General features: G+C 57.1%; 3 protein-coding genes across 3 annotated transcripts in view; 2 read left to right on the top strand and 1 right to left on the bottom strand.

The window, feature by feature from the left end:
• ZFPM1 (zinc finger protein, FOG family member 1) overlaps positions 1 to 16,493 on the top strand; it is a gene marked incomplete at both ends in the record, with an annotated part of 28,353 nt that extends 11,860 nt beyond the window's left edge. The window contains 9 exons of the mRNA XM_079541275.1: positions 901 to 1,032; positions 3,153 to 3,248; positions 10,499 to 10,632; positions 12,611 to 12,716; positions 13,157 to 13,366; positions 13,468 to 13,692; positions 13,949 to 14,044; positions 14,167 to 14,316; positions 14,446 to 16,493. Of these exons, the coding sequence (XP_079397401.1) occupies positions 901 to 1,032; positions 3,153 to 3,248; positions 10,499 to 10,632; positions 12,611 to 12,716; positions 13,157 to 13,366; positions 13,468 to 13,692; positions 13,949 to 14,044; positions 14,167 to 14,316; positions 14,446 to 16,493 (3,197 nt within the window). The remainder of the gene's footprint in view (positions 1 to 900; positions 1,033 to 3,152; positions 3,249 to 10,498; positions 10,633 to 12,610; positions 12,717 to 13,156; positions 13,367 to 13,467; positions 13,693 to 13,948; positions 14,045 to 14,166; positions 14,317 to 14,445) is intronic.
• A 1,371-nt stretch (positions 16,494 to 17,864) lies between these two features.
• CIDEC (cell death inducing DFFA like effector c) lies at positions 17,865 to 18,972 on the bottom strand (the record flags this gene model as incomplete). Its single annotated transcript, XM_079541413.1, has 5 exons — positions 17,865 to 18,048; positions 18,127 to 18,311; positions 18,422 to 18,571; positions 18,644 to 18,788; positions 18,923 to 18,972. The coding sequence occupies 5 exons, from the start codon at positions 18,970 to 18,972 to the stop codon at positions 17,865 to 17,867; spliced, it is 714 nt and encodes a 237-aa protein (XP_079397539.1).
• Positions 18,973 to 20,492: 1,520 nt separating this feature from the next.
• ZC3H18 (zinc finger CCCH-type containing 18) overlaps positions 20,493 to 27,584 on the top strand; it is a gene marked incomplete at both ends in the record, with an annotated part of 39,693 nt that continues 32,601 nt past the window's right edge. The window contains 3 exons of the mRNA XM_079541271.1: positions 20,493 to 20,654; positions 21,015 to 21,082; positions 26,417 to 27,029. Coding sequence (XP_079397397.1) covers positions 20,493 to 20,654; positions 21,015 to 21,082; positions 26,417 to 27,029 — 843 coding nt within the window. The remainder of the gene's footprint in view (positions 20,655 to 21,014; positions 21,083 to 26,416; positions 27,030 to 27,584) is intronic.

Genomic DNA, 27,584 nt, shown 5'->3' with positions numbered 1-27,584 from the left:
ATTGGAGCACCCCTAGGGACACCCATTGGGGCGCCCATTGGGACGCCCATTGGGACGCCCATTGGGACACCCATTGCCACACGGCTCAGTCCCCATTGGTCCCTCCCCACCCCTCTGTGGCAGTGCTGTGCCGGAGCAGCACGATTTGGGTTAACTTTATCAGGAGCCCGAGAGCTGGGAAGGCGTGAAAGAAAAAATTAGCCTAACAATGTTTCATTTACCGCAAGAGAAACGATTTGTTAGCCGGCGATTGTTTCTGAATATTATCAGAGTCTTTTTAATTGTGCTGGAACTGAAATTAGCAGAATTAGAATAAATTGCCTTCCCTTCTCCGGCAGCCTCTTTATTCACGCTCATTGTTGTCTGCTTTGTATAGATTATGGCCCTTTGTTCTCCCGCTGTAAATACACATGCCTGGAGTCACGGCGAGCGGAGGAGGGCCGCAGCCCCATCCCACTGCTGTGCTCCCTGCCCGCTGTGCCATGTGCTGGGGGTGTGCCTTAATTTGGTGCGGGCGGGATGCTGCGTTGCCATGGGGACGGCGGGGTGGCGAGGTACCCGCGGTGCATCCCTCCTGCACCGCGCCACGTCCCCACGTGCATCCTTCCTGCACGCTGCCATTGACAGCCTTGTGTGCATCCCTCCTGTGCCCTGCAATAATCCTGCATGCGTCCCTCCTGCCCTGTGCCATACGTGCCTTACAGCCACCCTGCTCACACCCTGTTTCTACCCAATATACCTCCCCAGTTTCCTCCAGCACAGCGGGACGATGCGCACCCGCAGTGCATCTCCATTTCTCTGGGACCCCCACCAGCAGAGGGGTGTGGGGACCATGGGCGATGCTTTCTGGGGGTCCCTCAATGAGTATGGATGCCACTGACCACCCTCTGTGCCCCACAGGTTCCCTGGGAGCGATGGAGGAAGGTGAGGATGCTGCTGCAGGCGAGCAGAGCCCCATGGAGAGGGATGGGGCCACCTCGGAGCGTGAGGGCTCAGCAGAGCGAGACGCCTGCAGCCCCCCCAGCAGCGAAGGTGAGAGCCCCCGCATGTCATCACCGTTTGTTCCCCGTTAGCAGAGCATCCCATCAAGGGTTCAGTGGAGGGTTCAGCAAAATGCTGAACCTGGAGGCTCCATGGGGGCCGCGGGTTTGGGGTCCCCGTGGATGTGGTGTGTTGTGTGGGTTTGGGGTCCTCGTGGGCTTAGTGCGCTGTGCCATTGATTTGTGGGGTCCTTGTGGATGTGTGATGGTCCATGGATGTGGTGGCCAGGAATGAGGTTGCTCTCAGTGGGCTCTGGACATGTAAGGATCCACAGCTGGGGACAATTTGGACACATTGAGGTTAGACCACACATGGGGCTATGCTGGATCCCAAAGCAGGTTGGGATCCTGGGTGCATTACGTGTTGGCTCTGTAATGGGGAAGGGTGCAATGATAGAGAGGGACTCCTGAGGTTGACATCTGTGCAATGGGATGGGGATGGAGCCAATGGGATGGGGATGGAGCCAATGGGATGGGGATGGAGCCAATGGGATGGGGATGGAGCCAATGGGATGGGGATGGAGCCAATGGGATGGGGATGGAGCCAATGGGATGGGGATGGAGCCGTGCCGCTGCCGCCCGCTTCCTGCTCGGTGCCGCCTGCCTGCCGCCTGCTGCCCCACCCTGGGGCCCAGATAGCCCTTCAATTCCTTCCTGCGGAGGTGGGGGCAAACCCTAATCAGCCTCCTGGTGAGATAACAGCAGCAGGGCACGCTGCGTGGGGCTGGCCGAGAGGCTCCCGGCGTGCACCCAACCCCAAAACCATGGGCTCAGGGAGCGGGGAATCCGGCGAGCGCCCCAACCCCAAAACCAGGGGTCAGCCCCATGGAGGCAGAGTCTTCTTAGGAGTGGGGAGTGTTATCTGATGGGGGCACGGAGCTGGGAGCCGGGCACGGAGCTGCACCTGGCACTGGCCCGGCTCGATAAAGAGGTGATAGCAGAGATAACGCCGAGCAGCAATAACGGCCACTAAAGCTTTCAGCGAGATGGATAAAAATCAATATGCCAGGCACTTTGATTTATAGCCAAAAATAATAGGACTTTTATACCCGGTGATTGATTTATTTGATGTTAATCATTCCGCTTATCACCTGTATTAATAATCTGCCATGGCAGTGACGTCACCCTAGGGTGTTCGCTCCGGTGCCTATCGATTGGGCTCCGCGCGGGTGATCCGCCCGGGACGAAGGCAAACATGTACTTTGGGCACTAATCTTCCACACTGTCATATGCAGATAGGCTCTTATCTGCCTCATCTCCAGCAGCAGTTAATGGAGAAAATAATTGTTATCAAGTTGCTATGAATACGCCACAAATAGAGCCGTGACGGGAGAGTGCAGCGGGTGACGTGGGGCTGTGGGTCGTGGTGGGGGCACCGGGGTCCCTATGGATGTGGTACATTGTGTTTGGGGTCCCCGTAGATGTGGTGTGTTGTGTGGATTTGGGGTCCCCATGGGTGTGGGGTGTTGTGCTGTGGGTTTGGGGTCCCCGTGGATGTGGTGTGTTGTGTGGGTTTGGGGTCCTCGTGGGCGTAGTGCGCTGTGCCATTGATTTGTGGGGTCCTTGTGGATGTGATGCATTGTGGGGGTTGGGGTCCCCTTGGATACGGCGTGTTTTGTCATGGGTTTGTGGGGTCCCCGTGGACATGGTGCATTGCACCATGGGTTTGGGGTCCCCATGGATGGGATGTATTGTGTGGGCTTGGGGTTCCAATGGATGTGGTGCATTAGGCCATGGGTTTGGGGTGGCCATGGGTTTGGGGTGGCCATGGGTTTGGGGTGGCCATGGGTTTGGGGTGGCCATGGATGTGATGCGTTGTGTGGGTTTGGGATCCTCGTGGATGTAGTGCACTGTGCCATGGCTTGTGGGGTCCCCCATGGATGTGGTGCGTTGCGCCATGGGGTTGTGGGGTTCCCATGGATGTGCCATGAATCTCTGGGATCCCTGTGGATGTTATGTATTGTGTGGGTTTCGGGTCCCCGTGGATGTGGTGCATTGTGCCATGGATTTGGGGTCCCCATGGATTTGGTTTGGTACAGGGGAAGTTCAGGGTTCTTTGTGTGTGCCATGGGTTCGAGTGCTCCGTGTTGATCTCATGTTCTTCTGCTGCAGAGGTGGAGTGCAAAGATGTTCCTGAGAGCCCAAAGGAGACGGAGAAGTCAGATCCTGGAGAAAACACGCAGGAGCTGAGCTCTTGGAATGGGCCAGGTAGGTCCCTGTGCGGCCATCACTGTGTGCTCCTATTGCTGAAGTGGGGCTGAGATTGGGGCATGCTGCAAGCATCGTGCCTTCTGCCAGGCTCCATGCAGAAGGTGATGGGCGCAGTGCCCTGTGTCCCCTGCTTTGCCATTGGGGCCATAAAAGCCATCAGGGCTGCAGCGTGCAAGAGCTCTGTCCTGCCCCATGTGCACACAGGGCACTTTGCAGACATCCTGGTAACCACTGGAGTGGTTTTGCGATGCTTATCAAAACCCCAAGACGCAGCTTGAGCCATCTATCTCCCCACTGCTATCTCCATGCCACGCTCGCTGGGTGCCCCGTGCCCTATCGCGCTCCTATCTGCAAACCTCCACACCGATGGGGAGAAGGTCAGGATTCCCCCATGAAGATTAGGCCTGTGGGTGCGTGTGCGATGGGGAGCCGCTGGCTCCAGGGTGACCGTTCCTCGATGGGTGGCCGTGCAGTGCTTTGGATGATGGGCTGTGTGCGTCCCATTGGCAGCCTCTCAGAGCAGCACGCTTCCTCCCCACTGCACATGACGGGAAGGGGTGACCCCAGTGCCGGATAGCTAACCCCAGCCCAGCAATGGATGGGGACACCGGCTGCGTCCCCACGGCCGTGTGCAATGCAGAGCCCTGGGAAGGTCTGCCCAGCACTGCACGTGTGCAGCAGCTGCCCCAATCCCCACGGATGGGCCCCGCTCCCCATCCCGCCCCATCCGAGGGGAAGCACGCAGCGGCCCCACTGATACCCCCATTCCTTCCTGCAGGAAGGAGCTGCGAGGCCGCTCCGGCTCCTCCTTATCTCCTCTCCGGCCCTTTGTCCCCATGACCGCGATGCATCGCTCCTAAAATCAACCCTTCCCATCCCAGCAATCCCAAACCCCGTCCCTTTTCCGTGCCTGGTCCGTAGGGGCTTCCGTGGGGTCGCATTGCAGCAGGTTGCAGCGTGCTCCCCCAAAATGAGCACCACGCAGTGCAGCGCCCGGCTCCGGCCGTGCCTCCCCTTCCCCCCCATCTCCGCAGTGGGTTATTTGCATTCTTTATGTAAAAGAGATTTTATTATCGCCTTCTCCCAGCCCATCTCTATTCTGGTAATTGGAGTGGTATTAATTTCTGTGTGGCTGGGAGTTGATGGCGGTCCGGCGATGCTGCAGCGATAGGGTGTTCCTTTCGCACCAACCGCCGCGATAGCCCGTCTATCAGGCGCTCTGCAGGCTCTGCACTTATCAGGGATGGAGCTGGCAAAAAGGGAAACTCTGAGCAGCCTGAATTTTCTTTTTATCTGGCAGGATCCGCCGTATGTCAGCAATGGCAGCCGCGAAGATGCGGTGTGGGGAGGAAGGGGGGGGAGGTGGGCTGCTCCCGGCGCCTTTGTTTGCACCCCCGTGGGGTCTCGGGGGTCTGCAGGGCTCTGTGGGTGCTCATCCCTTGGGATGCTCTTCCAGTGGGTTAACCCATGGGATGACACGGGCACCTCATCGCCTGTCTGCTGGACTGCCCCTGTGGGGACCATCCTGGCTTTCCTCGGCCTCATGCGCAGGAGGTGCTGGGGGGAGGAGAGCGTTTGAGTCTTTTCTTTTTATCTTTGAAATGACCTTGTTGGCAGAGGGTTCTGATACGTGGACGGCTGATAACTGGAATCCATACTCCTGCACTTGGGAGCGCTGCAGATGGACGGGGCAGGTTGGTGTTGGAGGGGGGGATTGCTGCCCGGATGCGCTTTGGTCACTTCAGGGCACTTTCTGGAGAGGTGTTGGTGTGGGAGCTCTGCTGTCCGTGCCCACCAGGCACTGTCTGGCTCCTAGAGGGGGCTTCACACCCATCCCATCCATTAGACCATCCTATGACCAGCATTCCCCCAGCCCTGTCTTTGGGAGGGGAGCTGGTGGTCTGGGGAACAGTGCAGCCTCCAGCCCCTCTCCAGTGGGGAGAATTGGGTGTACAGGGCTGTATCCCCTCCCAGTCCCCATTGCCTCCTGGAGGGGCACAGCGAGTGGCTCTGAATTAGGTGTTGGCCTGGTGAATAGAGCTACAGGCAGCTCAGCCTCATTTAGACACCAGAGAATCCCCACGGCAGGCTGCAGCCCCGGGAGGCTGCTGCTTTGTGCTTAAGGTCCTGCAGATCCCCATCCCTCATCATGCACCAATATTTTCCCCCCCAAAAAATGAAACCCACAAGTCCAGGCACTATGCCACACCAATAGCAATCACCTGCTCACATCCCCACAGTGTCACCCAGGTGTGGGGCACAGTGTCCCCCCCCATGGGACCATCAGGCTCCGAGGGTCACATTGCCCCCATCCCCATCTTTGCCCATCTCCACGTGCTCTCCCAGCTCCAGCGTGGAGATAACTTTCTCAGTGCCATTTTTTTTTTTTTTTCCCCTCCATCTAATTAAAACTACAAACTTCTTTTTTTTCTCCTTCTCCCTTTTGTTCCTTCCCCTCCACCCCCCCCCCCCCCTTTCCCTCAGTCGTTCGGTTGTGTTTATCTGCGCCCTGACTCCTGCCCGAATAATCTCTCGCCGCCCGGAGCTGGTGTGCAAACCTCAAGGTTTATTATCGGGGTGAGCAGGGCACGGCGAGGAGGGACGGCTCGTCCTGACGGACAGCCCCTGCACTCCCCCTTCCCCTCCACAATGGTATGTGTGGGTGGGAAAAATAATTCCAGCTATTTCTCTTTTATCGCCCGGAGCCGGGCTGAGCGCAGAGAGTTGTGTTTGTGGTAGATTGCTAGGAAGGAAGGAGGAGAAGTTGGGGTTTGGGATGGCAGCCCCGTCAGATGAGGGTCCTGCCCCCCGTGCTCAGCCTGCCGGTGACATGGCAGAGCTCTGTGGTGGCACTGGGGCTGCAGTAGGGCTGGTGACACTTGTCCTGTGTTGGGGACGTTGGGAATGTGGCTGTCACCTTGCTGCTTGGGCACGCCGTGGGCTGGTGAGATGCTCGGGGTAGTTGGGATGGTGTCAGTGTGGGTTCAGGGTGGGCTGGGGGCATTGCTGGAGCAGATTAATGTGTGTCTGCCCCTAAATCTGCCCCACAGAAAGTTTTTGTTAGGGGGGTTTCTGGTTGTATTCCTAATGATCGATGCTGCCACCCTATAGCAAACTCAATGCAGTGCAGAGCTGTGGGGTCAATCATGTCCCGGCAGGGAGGGCACCCGTTCTGTGCTGGAATGAGGTGTGATGGCATCTCCTACCACAGCAACCACTATGATCTGCTCGAGAAGGGAGCTCCAAGCTGCCCGTGTGCGGCCATCCTTCTCCTCCTGCTCTTCCCCTTGGCACCGCACCCCATGCGTTGGTGGGATGCAGGATGGGGACCCTTTAGGATCGTGGCCCCATCCATCTGTGGGACGCAGCAACGCCCTGAAGGCAAACCCAGCTGTCGGGACGCATCCTGCTGGGGCAGGGCACCGCAGCTCCCTGGGGTACGTGGGCACAGCGTTGGCATGGCCGGTGCCAGCACAGCTGGCGAGCGGAGCCTCGTGCCCTCCTTTCCCCACCCTCCCTCCCCCCCTCCCCTGCCTGCTGTGCTGCTCAGGGTAGGTAACAGCTCCTCCATTAACCGGGGTCAGGGTTCAGCACGATAAAGATTTGCTGTTGTACCGTGGCAAAAGAAAAAAAAAAATAAATCAATAAATGGTGAGCGATGGTGGGGAGCGATAAGGGCAGAAGAACTCTTCCCCCCCCTACCCTGGCAGCAAGCAGTTATGCACCAACCCCCCCCCCCCCTAACAGAGCCCAAAGCTACAGATCTGAGCCACCCGTGGGGTCGGGGCTGTCCCATAGTGGCCTGGGATCAGTTGGAGAGGGGTGAGAGCCTCCCGAGCCCCCATCCTCGCCTGCTCTAATTTAAGCCCCGCTCACTCTTTTGTTGTTCCCAAGGCTGCCCTGATTACTCGAGCACCCGGGACGGCAAAGCCGGGATAATCTCCTTAGCCCCTTTGGAGAGATTTCCCTTTGTGAGCGGAGGTGAAGAGTGGAGATGCTGCGTGTTTGCAGCTTAAGACTCTTCCCAATCGGCTCCCTCCATCTTATCGGCGCGGTGCCATCACATCATTGCGCTAGTTGAGTTGTCAGGATTTATTCCTTCCGCCACACGCGCTCACGGCTTCGGAAAGCAGCAGCGGGGGGCTCGGGGGCTCCGCTTCCGCGCTCGGATCGCGTTTCCTGGGCTGGGAGGACGGGCAGATAGGTGGATAGGTAGGTGGATGGATGGGCAGATGGATGGGTGGACAAACAGGTGGGCAGATGGATAAACAGGTGGACAAATGGCCGGGTGAATGGATGGATGGGTAGAGGGATGGATGGATGGACAGATGGCTGGATGGATGGATGGATGGGCAGATGGGTGAATAGATGGACAGATGGATGGGCAGATGGATAGGTGGATAGACAGATGGACAGACTGATGGAGAGGTGGGTGAATAGATGGCTAGGTGGATAAACAGGTGGATGGATGGACAGATGTAAGGGCAAATGGATGGACAGACTGATGGAGAGGTGGGTGAATAGATGGCTAGGTGGATAAACAGGTGGATGGATGGACAGATGTAAGGGCAAATGGGTGGATGGACAGGATGGATGGATAGATAGACAGACAGACAGACTCGGCCTGTCCTTCAGGGATCCCCAAGCCATGGGCTGGGCTGCATCTGTTTGGCCCTGTGTTTCAGGCATCACTGAAGATGTCTTATTTCCACTCTATCCAGGATGTCTCATTTTGGTGTATTTGGGGCATGAAGGCCCCCAGCGACCCCAGACCTGGCCCTGGGGGCTGGGACACAAGTATTAATAGGAGTGATGCATAGTGCTGGGAAGCAGTCCCATGACTCCCTGATAGCAGTATTTATCCAGATAGTATCCAGGCAGCTGCAAACACTCCGAGTCCTCAAATCAGAGATCCTGTCCCAGGGCAGATCTGATGCATTCAAATTTGATTAAAGCCTCACGGACACCCGTTGGGTAAGGGACGTGGGAGCCTTTCGGGATGGGACCAGCTGGGCAGCCCTCGTCCTTCCCTTCTCCTTACTCCTGGAGGAGAAGTGCCTGTGTCACCTTGTGTCACCCCAGGTCACCCTTTGTCCCTTCCTCTCCAGGACCCCGTCAGCCCCCAGGTGCAGGTGGCAGCCAGCCTTTCTCTTTCATTTATCAGCCGATAACCAGCAGCGGGGCGATGACAGGATTAATCTTTGCTCTCCAGCATAGCCTGGGCCATTTCTTTGAAATCTCGATGGGGAGATAAGCTGGAGCACAGCGCCGGGGGGGAGAAGGAGTTGCCAGCCCTATGGCAAACACCACAGCATGGGGACGTGTCCCCAGGCTGTGCCTCCTTGTGATGGGGCATTGGGGTGGATGCTGGGATCCTACCCAGCTCCTGAGTAGAGGCACCCGTTGGGACCGAGCTTTGTGGGTTGGGGTTGTTGTTTTTTTATTTCCTCTTTCCATGCTTTTTGGTGACCCAAAGCACACCGCCCCATCCCTGCCCCGTTTGGTTAATCATCTCGGAGATGGGAATTCCTGCATTATCGATGTGGTTCCACCTCGCCGGGACCCGATGGTGAGATTAGATAAAGGGCTGTGTCACCCCACGGGGTGGTGACACCGAGCAGCGGTGGCAGTGTGGGGTACACAGACTTTGCTCCTTGAGGCCACCGTCCAGGCTGTGTGCGTGTCGGTCACCCCGAGCGTCCCCAAGGGGTGGCACTGCTGCGTGCCACGTCCCCGTTGCAGTGCTTTGGGGCTGAGCGCAGGGCTTGTTTTCCTCCTCTCCCTCTTGCTGGGTGCTGTGACAAGCAGGGGGACACAGCTGGCCACCTCCCTGTCACCCCGTGTCCCCATGGGGGATCTAATAGCATCCCCATTCAAGCGCAAGCAGCAGACCCGGCTCCAGGCAGCACCATCCCCACGCTGAGTTTTTGGGGGTGCCGGCAGGCAGCCCGTGCTGCTGTGTGCTCCACGATGGGGCCGACTCTATTTTTGTCCCCCAGTCTGGAACGGTTTTCTCTTTATCAGCGCCTGCGTGTTTTCTCTGCTGGGGATTGATACACAGAAGATGAAGTGCTCTGACATGGGAAGTGTCAGGCGAACACGCTTATCTCACAGACATGGTCTCCTGACCCAAACGCTGCTGATTACCACAGAGATGGGGGGAGGGGGGCAACAGGGGGGCAATGCTGGGGTGTGTGGGGGGTGGCAGTTGGGTTAGGATGGGGACGGCTTCCATGAGAGAGCAGTTGGGCTGCAGGGTGGCAAAGGCAGCGGTGAGCCAGAAATCCCCCCCCCCCAGCCCATAGGGAATCTGGGCCCTGGGGAATGGACCTATAGGCTCTCCCAGCTCTCTTCTCCCCTCCTTCCATCACACTGTGATCTGGAAGGATGACAGGGGGCAGGGGACAGAGAGAGCCTGAGGTGCCAGCACGTGGCTGGGTGAGCGCTCATCCCCCCCCCCCCACCCCACACGCAGCACCTGATGCTCACCTGGAATAACCCCAGCACAGAGAGGATCCAGATGTCAGCCCAGCTAATAAACACATCAGATTTCAATCTCGGCAGCCATGGGATCATTTTCTCCTCCCCACGTTTCTAACCCTGAAAGCAATTTGCCTTCTAACCAGCGCAGCCTTCTCCCTGCCTGTGGGACCCCAGTGCTTTGCAAAGCCCTTTAGAGGATGCGACACCGATGTCCCCCATTGTGCTGTGGTGGCAGCAGGGACTGTGACCCAACACATGTGGTGGCTTTAGGAGGATCCCAGCGTGGGGCTCGTGGCAGCTTGGTGTCCTCGCAGAGCATCCTCATGGCACGGAGCAGCCAGTGCGCATACATCCCAGTATTGGTTACCTGCCATCTTATCTGCGCTCCGAAAGACAAAGGCACAGTTAAAACATTTTAGAGCAGCCTTCATAGTGTATTAACATGTTATCTAACCCATTAAACCAGAGCCTTATCAGATAATCAAAGCCATTAAGCCCTGAAGCCGCTGTGACTTTGGATGCGGGGATGGGAAGCGCTCCTTCCTCTCTGCTGCACCGCGGTGTGCCCAGACCCCCAGCGCTGGTATGGGACCACCAAGCTGGGCACCTGCGGGTTTCCCTGGCCTGGGAACTGCAGTACCAGTGTTTGGGGAACCCAGGGTGGTGGGATTTTCCCAATACCTGCATAGAACCTTCTTCTTCTTCCGGGCGGGGATGGGGATGGATGGGGATGGGACCGACTGACTCCATCCTTCTCCTTGCAGATGAACTGGAGCTGGTGGTGCAGGATGGGGAGCGTCGGGTGCGAGCCCGACAGAGCCTCCCTGAAGGCTTCTCCTGGGGACCATTCCAGGGCAGCATCCACAGTGAGCCAGCATCACCAGGACACGGCGAGGCGGTAAGGAGCACTTATAGGAGTGGGAAAAGCCCTGCAGCAACGATGAGCAAAGTTGAGGAGAGGGATTTCCTGGGAAGGCATTTTCCCTGTGCTGAGCTTTGGGACTGTATGGGATCCCCTGGCTGTTTTTGGGTGCCCTGGCACAGCAGCACTGCTGAGAGGCTGGTGGTCCCCCTGGCAGTGCAAGTGGGCTGTTGGCAGTTATGTGTCTCTCACAGAGATGGGTCAGGGTGCAGGAGGATTTGGGGCACAAAGGGAACCTCAGGGACAAGCAGGGGTACAGAGAGGGGCTGGGAGCCTTTGGGAAGGATGGGTTTCTGCTGGTTTTGGGCACCACTGCTGGAGTTTCACGTTGCAGAGCTGGGACCAGCAGAGGCTGCTGGTGGCTCGTGCTTGCTCTGTCAGTGCGGGTGGTGTGCATGGGTGTGCAGGGATGCATGGAGAGGCTGGGGCCCCACAGACGCGCTCACACATCCTTCCCCTCCCTGCAGCCATGCAGGTCAGCTCCAGCCCAGGGGCTCCGCAGCCAGGATCTCAGCTTGGCTCCATCCCCACTCTTCCTCCTCCACTCTCCCTCACTCTTTTTTTTTTTCTTCTTCTTTTTTTTCTCTCTCCTTTTTTTTTTTTTTTTAAGCTCAGGCCCGTTTATCTTTGCCGAATTAAATCCTTGATTAACCCTTATCTGCCCAGTTTGGCTCCATATCTCCCGCTTGGCGCCGTGTGTCCAGACACCCGGTACAGGATGATTGATTCCTTAAAGATATGCGCGGCTTTTTTTCTGATACTTCATTTATTGTCTAAATATTTTTGCTCCCATTTCAGCAGCTCCCTTATCGAGGCGGGCTGATGATTCCCAGCCCTGCTTTCCTCCGCCGCTCGCCTCCCTCCTATCTCTGCCTGGGGAAGCGAGGAAGGAATCGCAGCCCCATCCCTGATACGGGCTGTCGCCCTCGGGTCCCTTCGCATTGTTGCTGGCGGCGGGGGGAGATAGAGGGGACCTCCCCCAGATGCCATCTTGCAGCTGGACGTCCAGCCATACACAGGTTTTAGTGGGAATCGGGGACACGGAGTGCCTTTGGTGCATGAGGAGCATCGCTCGCGCTCCCTGCTGCATGATGGCGCTGTGGCTGAGGTGATGGAGGAGGAGGAGGATCCCAGAGGGGATCCCGCAGTGCTCTCCAAAACTCCATTGCTCAGGAGGGTTTGCAAACCGCCAGTGAAGGGATGCAAGGGGAACTCGGTGCCCATCCCATTTCCCCCGAGGAAGGATGCCTGCTGGGGGGAGCTGCCCTGCTAACACCAGCCCGGGCGGATGCAGAGCAGATAGAGTTTCTGATGGTTATCAGGGCCAGTTCGGCACGGAGACACTGACCTCTTTGTTCAGGGGAAACAAGGAAGGTTCTCAGCATGGGCTGCAGACAGGCAGCTGCTGCTATGGCTGTGGATGGAGTGGGAGCACCCGAGGGTGCTGCAGGGTCCTGGATGCCACAGGGAGCTGCATCTGCTTGGGTACCCCGTGCACAGAGCCAAGCTGCTCCTCAGGGCAACTTCCTGCAGGCTCAGCGCTGCGTGTGCACTGGTGCAGTGTGCACGCGTGTGTGCGAGCCCCTGTGTGTGTGTGTGTGTGTGTGTGTGTGTGAGCTTTATCACGCTGCGAGCACTCGGCTCCTCGCAGTGATAAGGCCTAAAACCGGCTGTGACTGTCAGTCTGAGTTGGAGGGTTTAGAAATATTGGGAGGAATAATTAGATTTCATATCGTTACCGCGGCAGCCATCAGAGGATCAGGCAGATTAATTTCCAACCCCCCCCCCCCTCCCCCCCCCAACTCCCATCCTTGCTCATTAATATTCATTAGAGATGCAGGGAGGCAGCACAGGGTGCAGCGCTGACACGGGCATGCCAGTGTCCCCTGCTGTCCCCTGCTGTCCCAATGCCACGAAGACCCTGATGCTCACCTGTACCCCTCTCTGCCCACAGCAGAGCCCACCCGTGACGCTGGTGCTGGGGGATGAGAGCTGCTGGCTGTCCCGCCTGCCCCTGGTGCCCGGAGAGCCCGATGCCAACGCTGTCATCTACAGGAAGGGTTGGTACCTGCGCTGGGGTCAGGGGTTGGCACGGTGATGATGGGGGCTGCATTGGTGCAATGCTGGCTGCAAGCCTTGTTGCGAGCGTTAGTGCAGGTAGTGGTGCAAGATGCAGCGCAGTGCTTTGTGTGAGTGTTACAAATGCTGGTGCAGCGGCCATTGGAAGCCTTGCAAGCATTGGTGCAGGATTCAGCACAGCGCTCAGTGCAAGCATTGGTGCAGGCACTGCTGCAAGGCTTAATGCAGACGTTACTGCAAGATTCAGTGCGAGCAGTATTGCAAGTGTGGAGCTGTGCCCATCAGGCGTGGGCTGACACTGCCACCTCCAGGCGAGCCCAGGCTTTGCCACGGGGGAGGGAGAGCACCCAGGAGCCGGGAGCAGGGCTGGGCACCAAGTCCCAGGGGCGTGATGCTGACCGCTCGCCTTTTGTGCCCCCAGATGATGCCGTGTGGTGCAGGACCACACGTGCCGTGCAGGAGGATGAGCCAATGTGCGCCTTCGTGGTGGCTGAGCCGGCTGCCATCCCCAGGCAGGCGGTGAAGGCAGAGCCTGGAGACTCACCCTACCCGGCTGCACTGCACTCCGACATCCAGCTGCTGCCCCAGCAGGCGGGCATGGCTGCCATCCTGGCCACTGCCGTGGTGAACAGTGAGTGCCGGGGTGACGCCGGGGGAGGGGTCCCCAAGGGGATGCCCGTCCTCATCTCCGTGCTCATCCCATCCCCTGGCATCCATCCCTTCCCTTTGCAGAGGATGTCTTCCCATGCAAGGACTGTGGGATCTGGTACCGGAGCGAGCGCAACTTGCAAGCCCACCTGATGTACTACTGTGCCAGCCGGCAGAGCGCGGGCTCACCTGCTGTGGATGAGAAGCCCAAGGAGACGTACCCAAACGAGCGTGTCTGCCCCTTCCCCCAGTGCAAAAAGAGCTGCCCCAGTGCCAGCTCCTTGGAAATCCACATGCGGAGCCACAGCGGTATGGGCATGGCATGACATGGCACAGCCTGGGGACAGCAGGGACCACAAGGGAGCCGGCCAGCCTGCCCGAGGCACAGGGAGGCTGTGGGTTGCTTGCAGCCAGATGAGGGTCTTCCCCAGTTAGATTACCGATGTCGGGCAGCGCCCTGCAAGCTGGTGCTCACCTGCAAAGCCAAAGATGGAGCAGGCGTAGCTGTGCTGTCCCCATGGTCCCTGTCCCTCAGCGTTGAGGTGTCCTTCTGTCTGCCTTGCAGGGGAGCGTCCATTTGTCTGTCTGATCTGCCTGTCTGCCTTCACCACCAAAGCCAACTGCGAACGTCACTTGAAGGTGCACACGGACACCCTCAACGGTGAGTTAGCACTGCCTGGTGTGCCCATAGGGGATAGCAGCACCAGGGGATGGAAATGACAGGGAGAGATCCTGCGGTGGGACCCACGCCCATGGGTCAAACCCACTTTGTGTCCTTTGCAGGGGTCTGCCACAGCTGCGGCTTCATCTCCACCACACGGGACATCCTCTACAGCCACTTGGTCACCAACCACATGATCTGCCAGCCGGGCTCTAAGGGAGAGGTGTACTCACCAGGGCCAGCACTGCCAGCTGCCAAACCCCTCACCCCTGGTGCGTATGGGACAGGGTTCACACACCAGCCCCCCTAGTGCCACTTGGCATTGCCCCAGCGAGGGCTGTGTCCCGCCATGGCTCCGGATGTGGGGTGGGATGCCACTGACACCTCTCTCCCCTTGGCAGGGCTGAGCCAGCCGAACAATGCACCCGTGCTGAAGTGCAGCCTGCCCGCCTTCATACCCGAGGGGCTGCCAGCCCTGCCACAGCACGTGGTGCTGCACGGCCCCCTACCCACCGTTCTGCCCGGCCCAGATGCCACCCCACAGCCCGCATCACCCTCAGACACCACCACAGGACCCACATCCTGCGAGGCACAGAATGGCGAAGCCCCAAGAGAAGGTCAGTCCTCCTCCTCCAGTGAGCCCATCCGCATCAAGGAGGAGCCAGCTGACAGCCCGGCTGGGAGCGAGGCGGAGGAACCCAAAAGCAGGGAGGCCGCTGCTAGCCCCAGCTCAGAGCCAGAGCCCAGCTCCCGGACTTCATCCCCCCGTAGCCTTCCCCCAGGGAAGGTGAAGTCAGAGCTGGTCAGCCCCACGCCGGGCTCCAGCCCTGTGCCCAGCGAGCCAGGCTCAGGCACGGCGGGAGGCACCGTCTTCCTGCCGCAGTACCTGTTTGGCCACGAGGCTGCAACGGTGGTCCCGCAGGCATCGGAGATCCTAGCCAAGATGTCAGAGCTGGTGCACAGCCGGCTGAAGCAGGGCCATGGCACGGTGCCACCGGGACTGTTCACCGGAGCGCCGGTGCCGAAAGGTGCGACGTGCTTCGAGTGCGAGATCACCTTCAACAACATCAACAACTACTACGTGCACAAGCGGCTCTACTGCTCCAGCCGCCACCTGGCCGAGGACAGCCCCCCCGGTGCCCGAAAGCTCAAAGTGCCCCCCGCAACCCCCAAGGGTCCTCCCGTCCCTGGGACGCTGCTGTCTGCTCCGTCGGGTGAAGGGCACAGCGCTCCATCAGGGGATGGGGAAGTGGGGCGCGCAGCCACACCGCCCACCCCGCTGGAAGAAGGCAAAGCGGTGTCCCCGGGGACGGAGGTGGCAGCATCAGGGCGGTGCAGCGAGGACAGCCAGAGCCCCGTCAGCTCGGAGGGGGACGAGGACCCCAGCAAGACACTGTGTGAGGCGTGCAACATCCGCTTCAGCCGCCACGAGACCTACGCCGTCCATAAGCGCTTCTACTGCGCCTCGCGCCACGACCCGCCGCTGCGCCGACCCGGCCTGCCCAAGGTGCCCTTCATCCCGCAGCCCCTCCGTACCCGCAAGCGCCGCAAGCTCTACGAGATCCACGGGGCTGAGCCGCCCCCACAGCCCGACCCCAAAGCCCCTGCGGCCGCCCCTTCGCCCAGCTCCAGCCCCGATGCTGAGGGCCCCATCGATCTGAGCAAGAAGCCGCGGCGGCGCGGCGGAGAGCAGAACGCAGCCACGTTGCTGCCGTTGGCCGACTACCACGAGTGCACGGCGTGCCGCCTCAGCTTTAACAGCCTGGACAGCTATCTGGCCCACAAGAAGTTCTCCTGCCCTGCCACCCCGCTGCAGCCCGGTGCCATGGAGCACCTCCAGAAGATCAAAGGGGCCGTGCCCAAGGGACACCGCGACGGCGAAGGGGACAAAACGGCCCCAACCGGCGCCGCCAAGGCTCTGCCACCCACCTACCCTGCAGTATCCATGGGGGATTCGCGGTACCCTAAAGGTGCCAAAGGGCCGCTTTCTGTCTGCCCCTACTGCCCTCTTAACGGGGCCATCAAGGGGGACCTCATTGAGCACTTCCGCCACGTCCATGGGCTCTTTGTGGCTGCGCATGGCCTCCCCGACACCCCACGGCCCGGGGGGGGCAGGACGCCCGAGCCCCCCGCCGCCTCACCCCCGCGCCCACCCGCCCCGCGCCTCCGCCGGGACAGCTTCAACGGCAAGGAGGCTCGCGATGCCCCCCCCAACGGCAGCCCCCGGCCCCCCGTCTCCCCCCGGCCCCCCGCTGACAAGCCACCCACTCCGCCCTCCTATACAGACCGGGGGGTGCAGACCCCCCCGGCCAAGGCTGCCCCCAGCCCTGTGCCCAACGGCAACCACCGGTACTGTCGCCTGTGCAACATCAAATTCAGCAGCTTGTCCACTTTCATCGCCCACAAGAAGTATTATTGCTCGTCCCACGCAGCCGAGCACGTCAAGTAAAGGGCCCCCCCCCCAGCTCTGATCGGCAGTTTGGGGTTGGGGGGGCTGTGTGGGAATGGTGTGGCTGGGGGGGACACTGGGGGCCGACGTCCCGGTGATGGATGTGTATTTATAAAGCGATGTGGCACCATCCTCACTGCAGATGTGGGGTTGGGTCTCGATGATGGACCCCAGGGGGGGGCTTCCGCAGCCCCTCCTCATCCCCAGAGCACCACATCTCTCTGCTCTGGGTGCTGACGTTCACCTCAAGTGGAAGGACCTCAGAGCACGGACCTGAAGCCGTGGTATGGGGAGGGGGGCTGCCCCCCCAGCTCTGCAAAGCCCCCTCCATCTGCCCTACTGCTCCTCCCTACATGGTGCTGCAGGGAAACTAGGGCAGGGGGGGCAGACACTACAGGGAAAGGGGGGCACAACCAGGCCCTGGAACAGGAGAGCACTGAAGTTGAGAATGAAGCAACCCTGGGAACTGTGTGTATAAGCGTGTACAGAAAATAAATATGTCTAATTACACTGGGTGCTGCCTCCATGCTGGAGGGAAGGGGGGCTGGGGTGCAGCCCCTGCCCAGGTGGTGCAGCAGGTGTGGGGATGGAGGCTGATGACTAATTGTCTGCTTAATGAAAGGAGCGAGCTGCAGGTGGGCTGTGCTGCCCCACACCCAGTCCTGGGCTCTGCTGTGGGGGTCCAATGCTGCAGTCTCAAAGCTGTGCTGGGAGCTGGGAGCCCCAGGTGAGTGTGGCTGGGATTTGGGATTCCTGCTGTACTGGGGAGGGCACCTAGGGGCTTAGGGACACCACAGAGAGCTGGGGTTCAGCCAGTATGAACCATTAAACCCTACAGAAAACCATTGCAACAGGAGCTTGTCTGAGTTAATGGGGTCCTCTTCCTACCATAACTCAGCATTTTTGAGCAGGTAAGGTGCAACTCAGGGGGGTGCACATACAGCACCCATTCCTCACCCAGGTTCTCTCCTCCCTGAAACTCTGCCCCCATTCTGGCACAGGTGGGCACTGATTTGCTCTCCCTTCTCCCACTCCTGCTAGAAACTGGCACCAGGCAGGCAGTGAGTGGTGCCACAGCTCCCCCAGGGCCTCTTGCAGCAGCAGCCCTTGCACCACAGCCTGGCACAGCCCTGTGCCAAATGGGGCAAGCAGCTGAACCCCCCCCTTCCACCCCAAACCCAGCCAGGGAGGGGAAAGGACACAGAGCAGCATTGCAAGAAGCACAGCTTTACTTAAATAAATATATTTACAAAGCAGCAGGCATCACAGAGAAGAGGCGGCTGCATCCAGCCAGCAGCATGCAGGGAGAGCTCTGGGTACTGACCTAGGGAGGGGCTCTGGGACCCCCAGGAAAGGACATGCCCCATCTCCTCACTGCAGCATCTTGCTGGGGGGCAGCAGGGGGAGGCTGTGGGGCAGGACCTGGGGCAGCTGCACACAGCTCTCCTCCTTGGGCTCCTCGGTGGCATCCAGCAGCTGCTGCATGTAGCAGGAGGTGCCCAGCAGCACGTGCCCCGTGGCCTGCATGCTGAAGAGCATCCAGCGCAGCGCTTCCCTGGGTAGGGGTCAAAAAACAAGAGTGAGCATCACTCCGTGCACCTGTGTGTGCTGTGGCTGCCCTCCCAGCACTCACTTCATGAGCCTCTTGGCCCCGTAGCAGCGCAGGTCGTAGGACATGCTGTAGGTGCCGTAGAGCGTGGCTTTGACGTTGAGGCAGCCCAGGTCCTGGGGATTGGTCTTGTACAGGTCAAAAGTGACACAGGCGACATCGATGCGGCGGGACGGCTTGTGGGACAGGCTCAGCTGGTAGCCAGGTGCCTAAGGCACAGCAGGACCGAGAGTTGCCCAAGGAACCTCGTGCTGCCTCACCCAGCATCATCCTCATTGACCCCAGTGGGATGAAACGGGCTCCTACAGCCTACGCTCACCTTGCAGGCAGACCACGACTGCCCCTTGCCCAGGGCCATCAGCACTGTGCCCTCCTCCAGCGTGCAGAAGAAAGCTTCCGTCTCCACCACAGTGCCGTCCTCATCCAGGACCAGCGTGATGGGGTCAGGGACCAGCAGGGTGCTCCGGACCTGCAATAGGGCTGCGATGAGGAGATGGCCCATCAGATGGATGGGCCCCTGACAGATAGATGGATGGCTCACCTGGTGCAGCAGCTCAGCCAGGCTGTGTGCCATGATGCCTTTGCGCAGGCTGCGGTCGCAGTTGCAGACACGGAAGGGTCGGGGCCGTGGGGCCGGGCTGGAGAGGAGCAGCTGCTGGGTCATGGAAGCACTGGCGGAGACACATCTGGAGGGGGATGGGGAGGGTCAGGGGGCTTCCCAGAGCCACCCCCAGCCCTGGGCTTTCACTCAAAGTGCTGAGTGGTATCAGAGCAGGGGGAGACAGTGACATCCCCTTCCTAGGGTCACCCCAAAGCTTACTTGGAAACAGGCGCAGCCAGGCGCAGGCTCAAGGATTTGGCATAATCCATGCTGGCACGGAACTGAGCCTGGCAGGGAGAAAGCTTCAGCCCAGGCAATGGCAGTGTTCAGCTCTGCCAACCCCTCAGGAGACCCCATCCCTATATCCCAGTGGTACCCGCCCTGCTCAGCAGGGACAGCATCTGCCCTTTGAGCAGGAACAGGCTGGAAGCAACGGGCAGAGTCCTGCTGCCAGCACAGCTCTTGCGTAAAGCAGTGCATGGGCTCTGAGTCACTGCTGGAGCAAAGGTTAGCAGAGGTGTAGGACTGTGCCCCGACCCCTTTAGGGGGCTGTAAGGGATTTAAGGCAGTCAGAGGCACTCACCCCAGCAAATATGACCCTAATGGTTTGTGGACAGCCCCCATCCCCATCCCCATCCCCATCCCCATCCCCATCCCCATCCCCATCCCCATCCCCATCCCCATCCCCATCCCCATCCCCATCCCCATCCCCATCCCCATCCCCATCCCCATCCCCATCCCCATCCCCATCCCCATCCCCATCCCCATCCCCATCCCCATCCCCATCCCCATCCCCATCCCCATCCCCATCCCCATCCCCATCCCCATCCCCATCCCCATCCCCATCCCCATCCCCATCCCCATCCCCATCCCCATCCCCACTCACCTCCACCAAACACACTCAATCTACGCCCCACACATCCACGCTCACCTTATATAGCTGTCAGCTAAGGCTCCACCCCACACCCCTCCCACCTAAACCAACCCTCAACTCTGGCTGCTGACACAAGGGGTGGGACCAGTCCTGCCCAGCTGCTCCGCCTGCAGCTCTATTTGCACGGGGCAGTGAGTGCATAGTCTCAAGCATGCGTTGTCCCAGCAATGCAGCACCCCACATGCCTGGTGCTCACTTGCATATAGTTGTGCCTCTGTGTGTGTACGCACACGCATTTACCACTTCTTCTATATGTGTGCACGTATACATTTATTTCTGCGTGTGTGTATGAGCAGAAATACACATCAGTGTGCATGCACATATCTCCATGCGTGCACACAACCGGCTCCGTGTGACACGTGCAGATCCAGATGTGGCATTCACACTCACGTACACATTCCGTGCTTACACATGTCCGCTTCTTTATGGTGTAAGCATCCACAAGCGTGCACACAGGCACCTCCTTGTCCGTGCACGCCTGGCTGCATGTCTAGAACTCTGCAACTCCATGCACATGTACGTGCATGCTTCGTTGTGCAGGCATGCATGTGTGCCCACGTGCATGAGCACACAGATGTATGCACGCATGTGTTCACACCTGCAGCTCTCCATGATGTGTAAATGCACAGGCATGCACCCATGCACGCGGGTGCAGATATCTACACGCATGTGCGCACTGCCACACGCCCGTGCCCCCCCCCCTCGCGCGCACGACTACGCATGCGCGCTCAGCACATTTCCCGCGCGCGGCCCCTTTAAGACGAGAGCTGCGCGGCCGCGCGCGCGTAACGCCGGGCCGCGCAGGCTCCGCCCCCTTTCTTCCCCTCCCCCCGCCCGAACGGCCGTCGCGCCCTGATGACGTCACGCCATGGCCGCCCTGCGCCGCCGCGAGTAGAGGCCCCGTCCCGTCCGCGCCGCCCGCGCCGGAGCCGCTGCCGCCGCCGCCCCCCGCCCCGCTCTCGCCCCGCCCCGCCCCGCCCGCCGCCCCCCCTCCCCGCCCGGCCCCGCCCGGCCCAGGTGAGCGGCTCCCGTCCCGCCTCGCTCTGCGGGTTGCCGGCTGCGGCCTAGTGCCGGGAAACGGAGGGAGCGGGGGGGGCGGGTCCGGGTGGCAGCGGCGGAAGCGGGGGCGGGGGGCGACGGAACCCCGAGGGGATGAGTGCAGGTGATGGGCGCTACCGGCGGGGTGGGGTTGGAGGGAGGAGGCGGAGGAAGGGGAGGGGGCGGCTCCAGGGTGCCCCCCCCCACCAAAAGGCAGCGGGGCCGGCCTGGGGCTGTTTGGGGATGCGGCCCTCAGCCGGGTGGGGTAGAAGCTGGGGGAGCTCGTTGAAGGGGCGGTTTGCAGGCCTGAGGGCTCTGACCGGCTTTTTCCCCACGCAGGTGGGAACAGGGAGAGCTCCAGGAGCCTGGGGCACTGCAGGTCCTCAGCCTGGCAGGAGGAAGCTGAGGTAAGGCTGGTGAAGTTAAGCTTTGTGGTTATTGACCAATTCTGCAGGATATGGAAGTGATGGCGCTTGTTTTCTGGCCTGGTATTACGGCTCCTGTCGTTTGAAATTAGCATCTGCCAGCACAGAGCTGCAGGAAGAGCCAGCCGGGTGTGCTTCAGCTGTAGGGAAATCAGGGATCACAAACTGCAGCTCGTGCAGCTCTGTTTCTCTTAAGGTTTCTGTCCCAGAGTTTGCCTGATACAGCGCAGTGAGGAGCAGTGTATGAGTTGTGTTGGTGTTCTGGATCAGAGCTTTATGGCACTCTTCTTTAAAAGCCAGCTCACTGAAAACGGCTGTCACCAAATAGTTCTCTTTTATTCATGCCAAAAGGTGGCTCAGTTCTCTGCATTAACAGCTTCCCTGACAGCTGCTAAATGCTGCGTATCATCAAAGTCAGGTCTTCTTAGAGGATGTCAGATAAGTTTCTGTTTTAGTTCATTAACCTGCTAAGGATCGTAGTTTCATTCAAAGCAAAGGACTGCATGTTTTGCTTTTGTTCTGTTTCTTCCTGATTTAATACGATGCTCTTTTCTCAGATCACAGGGCTTTTTTTTTTTTCCCTTCTCTTCCCATTTTTGCTATTCTTTCATATTTTTGCTCATTACAGTTCCTGCCCTTCATTTCTGTCTTGCTTCTGCTTTGCACATCTTTGTCCCCTTAACCTCTTTGTGCTGTGTTTCTTTTCTAACCTGTCTTACCAGCTCTATTTCCCATTCTTTCTCCTCGGCTTGCACATCATTCTTCACTCATCCTTGTGGCTTGACTTGGAACATGCTCCCAAACACTTCTGTTCTGCATTAAGCATTGATTTTCATGGATAAATGGGAATATTTTGTTTTTTGCATCAGACTGGCTGCAAGAAAGGGGAAAAATAAACCAGCAAACTTTCTGCTACTCCTGAGAGTTCTGCCTGAAACAGGGAGGCCTCCGTTCCCTCTCACCAGCAGCACTGAGAGGCAATGCTGCTCCCCTGACGTCTGCCCTATGAGCACCCTGGAGCTGCAGGGTGTCTATTTGGAGGTTAATGATGTTGGGGATGGGCTTGGTTCTTCCATCCAACTGGCAATTTGTGCTATTGAAGAGTGAAGCTGATGGATCTGGCAGGGCACAGTTTTGTTGTAGGGCACTCGGTGCCTTCCTGCACCCAGAGGTGTTGGGATCACCTGAGCTGCTGGTTCCTGTACTGTGTTCAAGGTGTGTTTCTTGTTCATTTGTGGCACCATGGAAAGGCTGAGGGAGGAATCTAATGAATGGAAATAGCAGTTGCCAAGATTATCTTTCCTTGGCGCCTCTTTTAGGTTGGTCCTTGCAGCACTACTGTTTAGTCTGCCACCAAACTGCTACCTTCAGCAGTGAGTCAGATGCACACGAAGCTTTGCTTCGTCAGCTTAGTTGACGATACGACTTAAACTTTTAATGAGTTGTAGTTGAAAAAGAGCAGTAAGAAACAGAATTTCAGCCTCCTGCCTTCGATGGGCACTGTTGAGAGATGTGCCTTCAGAACACAAAGCAATGAAATGGGGAGCAGCCTCTGAAATACCTGTGTGATCCCAGACTAAAATCTGTGGTTGGAATTGTTCTCCAGCAAGGCTGTGAGGCTCGAGTGGGAACAGAGGACGAGATGGGCACCCTTTGCTATTGCATCCAAGTCCTTCTGGGTGAGGGCAACTGTGCCAGGGGCTGGTTTACAAGGAGCACCTCATATGTGGGCCATGAAATGCTGACAAATTCCATTCCTTGAGCTGAAAAAATTCAGAGCTCGGTCTGTGAAACTTCAGCATTGCTTCCTGCTGCATGTGTATTGTGTGACTAAAAACCTCTTTTCCACCAGACCTGTCTGTGACAGCAGAGACAAGGAAGGGCTGTGTTCCGAGAGTGGATGCTGTCTGCTCTTCCAGTGGTCTGTGTGTGTGCAGGGAGGGAGGCTGCAGGGAGAAAAGGCAGTTCTGTCAGTAAGAAAGCTGCAGATCATTGCAGCCAGGTGTCACCTGGGGCTCTTCTTGCCTTTTTCATCCCGTCACCAAATGGTTCTGGATGTGTCTCTGCAGAGTGCTTTCCCTCATCATCTCTAGACATTTATTGAAGGGAAGGATGAACTTTGCAAAGACTGCTCAGGGTTTTTATCTTCTTTTTTGTTCCATTTGCTTGTGTTTCTGGTGGACCATCTGCAGTGCTCTTGATGGCAGCACCGACAGGCTGCTGCATGGCAACAGGGACTGGCTGGGTCACGAGGATTCTGAAGGAACAACAGGAGGGAAAGTGTTGCTCGATCTGCAGGACAGCAAGTGCAGTCTGGGAGCTGGGAGGATGGCATGTGCTTGCAGATGGGACAGCTGGAAAGCTCAGCTGCCAAATCTGCAGCATCTCTACCTGACATCGTGTGAACTGCTTTGAAGGGACTTAAAATTCAATCAGGTGTGCACAAGTGCTTCTCTAGACAGCACAAGACACAGTTTTGGCCAGAGATGCGTGCCGTGGTTGCATTCACTCCAAAGCTGCTCAGTGGAAGGGTTGTAGAACTTGTCAGGCCTGGCAAAGCAGACTGTTCTGAACTCGTCTGCTTCAGATGTGAGGGAAGGGAAAACATGTCACAGTTTGAATAAATGAAGTCAATTTTGTAGTAAAAAGGGTAAGGTGGCTGGGTCCAACGTTGGCTTTGCCTGAACTACCTGCAGTTTTAAAGATAGCTCTGAAGATAAGCCTCTGTTAAGTGTGAGGTGTCATTGTACAGCTGGTTCGTTGCCCCGTGAACCAAAGCTACAAGTCAAACAATCTTACCTGTAGCTCTGAAGTTAATTTTTGCTTTCATAACCAGTTTTGAAGACAGTAGGAAACAGGCTCGGTTCTGAGACGAAAATTCAGGACTCGTTTACCATGAAAATGAAAGCTGTGGATTTCTGCTCTGTTGCTTTGCTCAATTTAAAATGCTTCTGTGTAGTCATTTTTGTCCTCAGATTTTCCTGTTCTTCATCTGTATGTGTAACTAAAGGAGAGTGGAAAGAAAAAGCAGCAACCTGCATGATTCCAGAGCTTTGGGATGAGCTGTTGTGCAGCTTATTCTGAGGCAGGACTTGGAACGTGAGCTTTAGGTTGCTGCTGCCCTGAAAAGAACAAATCCGTTGCAGCTTGTAAGGAAGCCTGAGTGATGCTGGCACAGACTCCACCATTTCACTAAATTCTTTCTCTGGTGCTCTCGCCTTTCATTGCACTCAGTTGTATCTTTTATTCCCTGAAAGAATGGCTACAAGTAACACTGGTTAGGTCAGCGATGAGGCGTTCTCCCATCTCGGGTCATTCTTCTGATGTGCTGCTGTAGCAGGTAGGTTTGTGACTGTGACATAAACCACGTTCACTTGCTGTCCTCTTGGCTCAGACCCACGGGGATGCCCAGGGCTGAGGGATGGCTGGAGGATTTGTTTTCAAAAGGCCCGATTCCCTTGGTCTCAGGGCATCTTTTCTCACATACCAGTGAACAGGGAGCAGTGACCCATAGGGAGCAGCTGAGCTGTGGTCTTGCTGAAGTCCTACAGTGTAGGAAGCAGCATAGAGACCATGAGTGCCCTCTGTGTGTTGCTTCACTGCACGAGCAGATAGAGGCAGCAGGAGGCCTGAGGCCCATTGCCCAAGGGAAGCTTGGATTTTGTGAACTCTTACAATCAGCAGTCATTTATGGTGTTTCTTATCGTTTCTGCTGTTGGGAATTAATAGGAAATTATTGCAACTCACAAATGCTCTGGATTTAGCTTTAATAGTGGAGGTGACTGTTTCGTGCTCGTCAGTTCAGCTGACGGTGAGAATGTATTCATTTTCCCCCAGCCCTCTGGAGGACTCGGTGTTGAGTGCAGAAAGGCAGTGAGTCACTTAAAAGCCTTTGCTTTGGTGCTGCTTATTTTTAAGAAATCAGAAAACAAATTTCCTGAACGCATCCATACTTGACAGCTTCTGTATTTCTGCTGGCCTCTTCAGGCTGACCTTTCGGCTGTGATACACTAAGCTGCTCTGTGTGCATGCAAAGTGTAACTTCTCAGACACTTAGGCAATTAAAATTGCTGTCATAAAATTCCTCTTGAAGCCAGCAACGATTTGTGCAAGCATTTATGAACTCGGCGTCAACCTTTATAGGCACAGTAAGAATATAATTTGTTTCAGATTACATCCTGCTTAACTGCCCAGAGCCGCTATCAGCGAGAGGCAATTGCTGTCTTTTAATTTGGTTTATCACCTCTCAGTCAAATCACAGCTTTGGTTGTGAGCAAGAACCAAGAAGTGCAAGGAGGCACGAGGAGCTTGCAGGCAGCTCAGCACGGCCCTGCCGTTCCCCAGGGCTCCCTCAGGCATTCACATCATCCTCGCGTATCGGCGAGCTGATGTTTGAGCAGAGTTACTGGTGCTGCTGTTTGGATACACTTGTGCTGCTGCTTTTATTTCTGAGGAACGTTCACAGCTCCTCTGCAGCCTCCCCTGGTGTAACGAGCGTTTCTTGGGAGTGACTTTCATCTCCAGGGTCTGCTGCCAATACCAGCTAATGAGGGCTGCGCTGTGGCGAAGGCAGGCGATGCTGTCTCAGAGGTGACAGCACAGCTGGCAGTGTCTGGAGCATGAATACAACAGTCCTCATCCCAGGAAGTTCTTATAGAAGCAGAGAAGCACCGTGGGTAATAAAGCTGCTCCTGATTTTCCAGGCTCTTAGCACACAGAAGCAATGCTCCGTGCTCCTCCTGCCATACCTCAGCACCAAGTTCCCTCACCACAGTTACTTTCCCTGAGTTTTCTGGATTGCATCCCTGTCCTGGTTGCAGTATGTAAAACAAACAAACAAACAAAAAAAACCCACCATCAATATATGGCCATTTTTTCCTAGAATCATTGTGAATAGTGGTTCTGTCTCTTCAGGAGTCTGTGCTATCTGCAGTGCCACATTCTTATGCTTAACCAGAGGGGTCTGAAAAAGCTGACCCTGTGCTCTGGAGCTCACTCACTTGCTCATGAGAGAAATGCTGTGAGGGTGAGAAAACCCCCTGATTGCTTGGTGGGAGTGCAGTGCAGCTGACTGTTAGGGCCTGTAAATGAAATCCCAACCTTGAGTTCTATCCATATAAATCAAGGGTAATGTGCTCTTAGCTTATGTGAGTAATCTTGGAGTAAGTTTTTTACGCAGTTTAAAATGCCATCTTCCTGAAGATACTTTGATAAACCGCATTTGTGAATTCAAGCATTCTTTTTCCCCTTTAGGAGGACAAAATACAAGGTGAGCCTTTCTTGTTTTTCCCAGCTCATTCTCCATAACAAGTGCAGCATTCTTCCTTCCACAGGCTATTGGGTACTGATGGATGTTTCCAACAGCCCTGAGCGAAACCCCTGCTCTCCTGATGAAGACCAGCAGCTTTCTGACGACGAGGTCCTAAAGGAGAGCGGTTCGGAGCGGGGACTTGATGGAGAGGGTGGGCAAGGCAGCGTCCTGGGTGAGGAGGAGGAGGCAGCCCGGGCCCTGAGCCGTGGCGAGGAGAACCACTCTGATGAAGAGGACCACTTAAGTGAAGCCAAGTCTCAGGACTCTGACAACAATGAGCAGAGTGGGGAGCTGAAGAGCCCCCAGCCTCGCAAAGGTGAGGAGGAAAACCGTGCTAATGACCTTGGTGATGAAGCATCTTCTGTCACCCGTGAGCTGGATGAGCATGAGTTGGACTATGATGAGGAGGTTCCTGAGGAGCCAAGCGCTGCTCCTGCAGAGGAGGATGTTGAGAAAGCTGCTGGTGAGGATGATGAGGAAGAGGAGAAAGGAGACGACGCCCCTGAGGAGGAGAAAAAATCCAGCAGTAAAAGTGATGATGAAAAGGATGGCCAGGATCCCGTCAAGGAGAAGAAGAAAGAAGAGGATGATGGAGAGATTGATGATGGCGAAATTGATGTAAGTAGGAGCTGGTCTGGGGTGGACAGTTCTGCTGGGAGAGACCTGTCCTTGTGTTTGAGCTGTTGCCTCATGGAGTGTCGTGCCTCTCTCTCCTCATTTGCACCGGTGTCTGTGCTAGTTGCATCCCCAGCATGCAAGTAACAACGTTTCCTTCAGAGGTATAACTGTTGTGGGCCGAGTCCTGACCTCAGTTTTTAGGGTATCCACTGCCACATACTGCAGAAGAATTGTGCCACATATTGCTGGAGCAGTTGCAAGTAAGCTAGTAGCTGCCTAGTGTGGAACAGCTCCAGTGCCTTAAGAAACTATTCTGCTTTGGCTCTCAGAGGACGTACAGATGATGCTGATAGCAAATTAGTTAGTGATTCATTAAGCATTCATAAGTGTCTCATCAGGATGGTTTGAGAGGCTGTAGTGCAGCTCCTGGACTTGGTGTCAGGGGTACAAGAAACCCAGGGTCCCAGGAACAACAGGAGGAGCAGACTGTGCTGGGATTCGTGGGGAGTGCTTAACCAGGCAGGCCCTGAGGGCTGGTCATCAGGTAGGGGATGT

The sequence above is a fragment of the Tetrao urogallus genome, assembly GCF_951394365.1.
Source record: "Tetrao urogallus genome assembly, chromosome: 12".
Lineage (NCBI taxonomy): Eukaryota > Metazoa > Chordata > Aves > Galliformes > Phasianidae > Tetrao > Tetrao urogallus.
The sequence above is the reverse complement of the archived record's forward strand: the minus strand, read 5'-3'. Positions and strand labels throughout refer to the sequence as shown.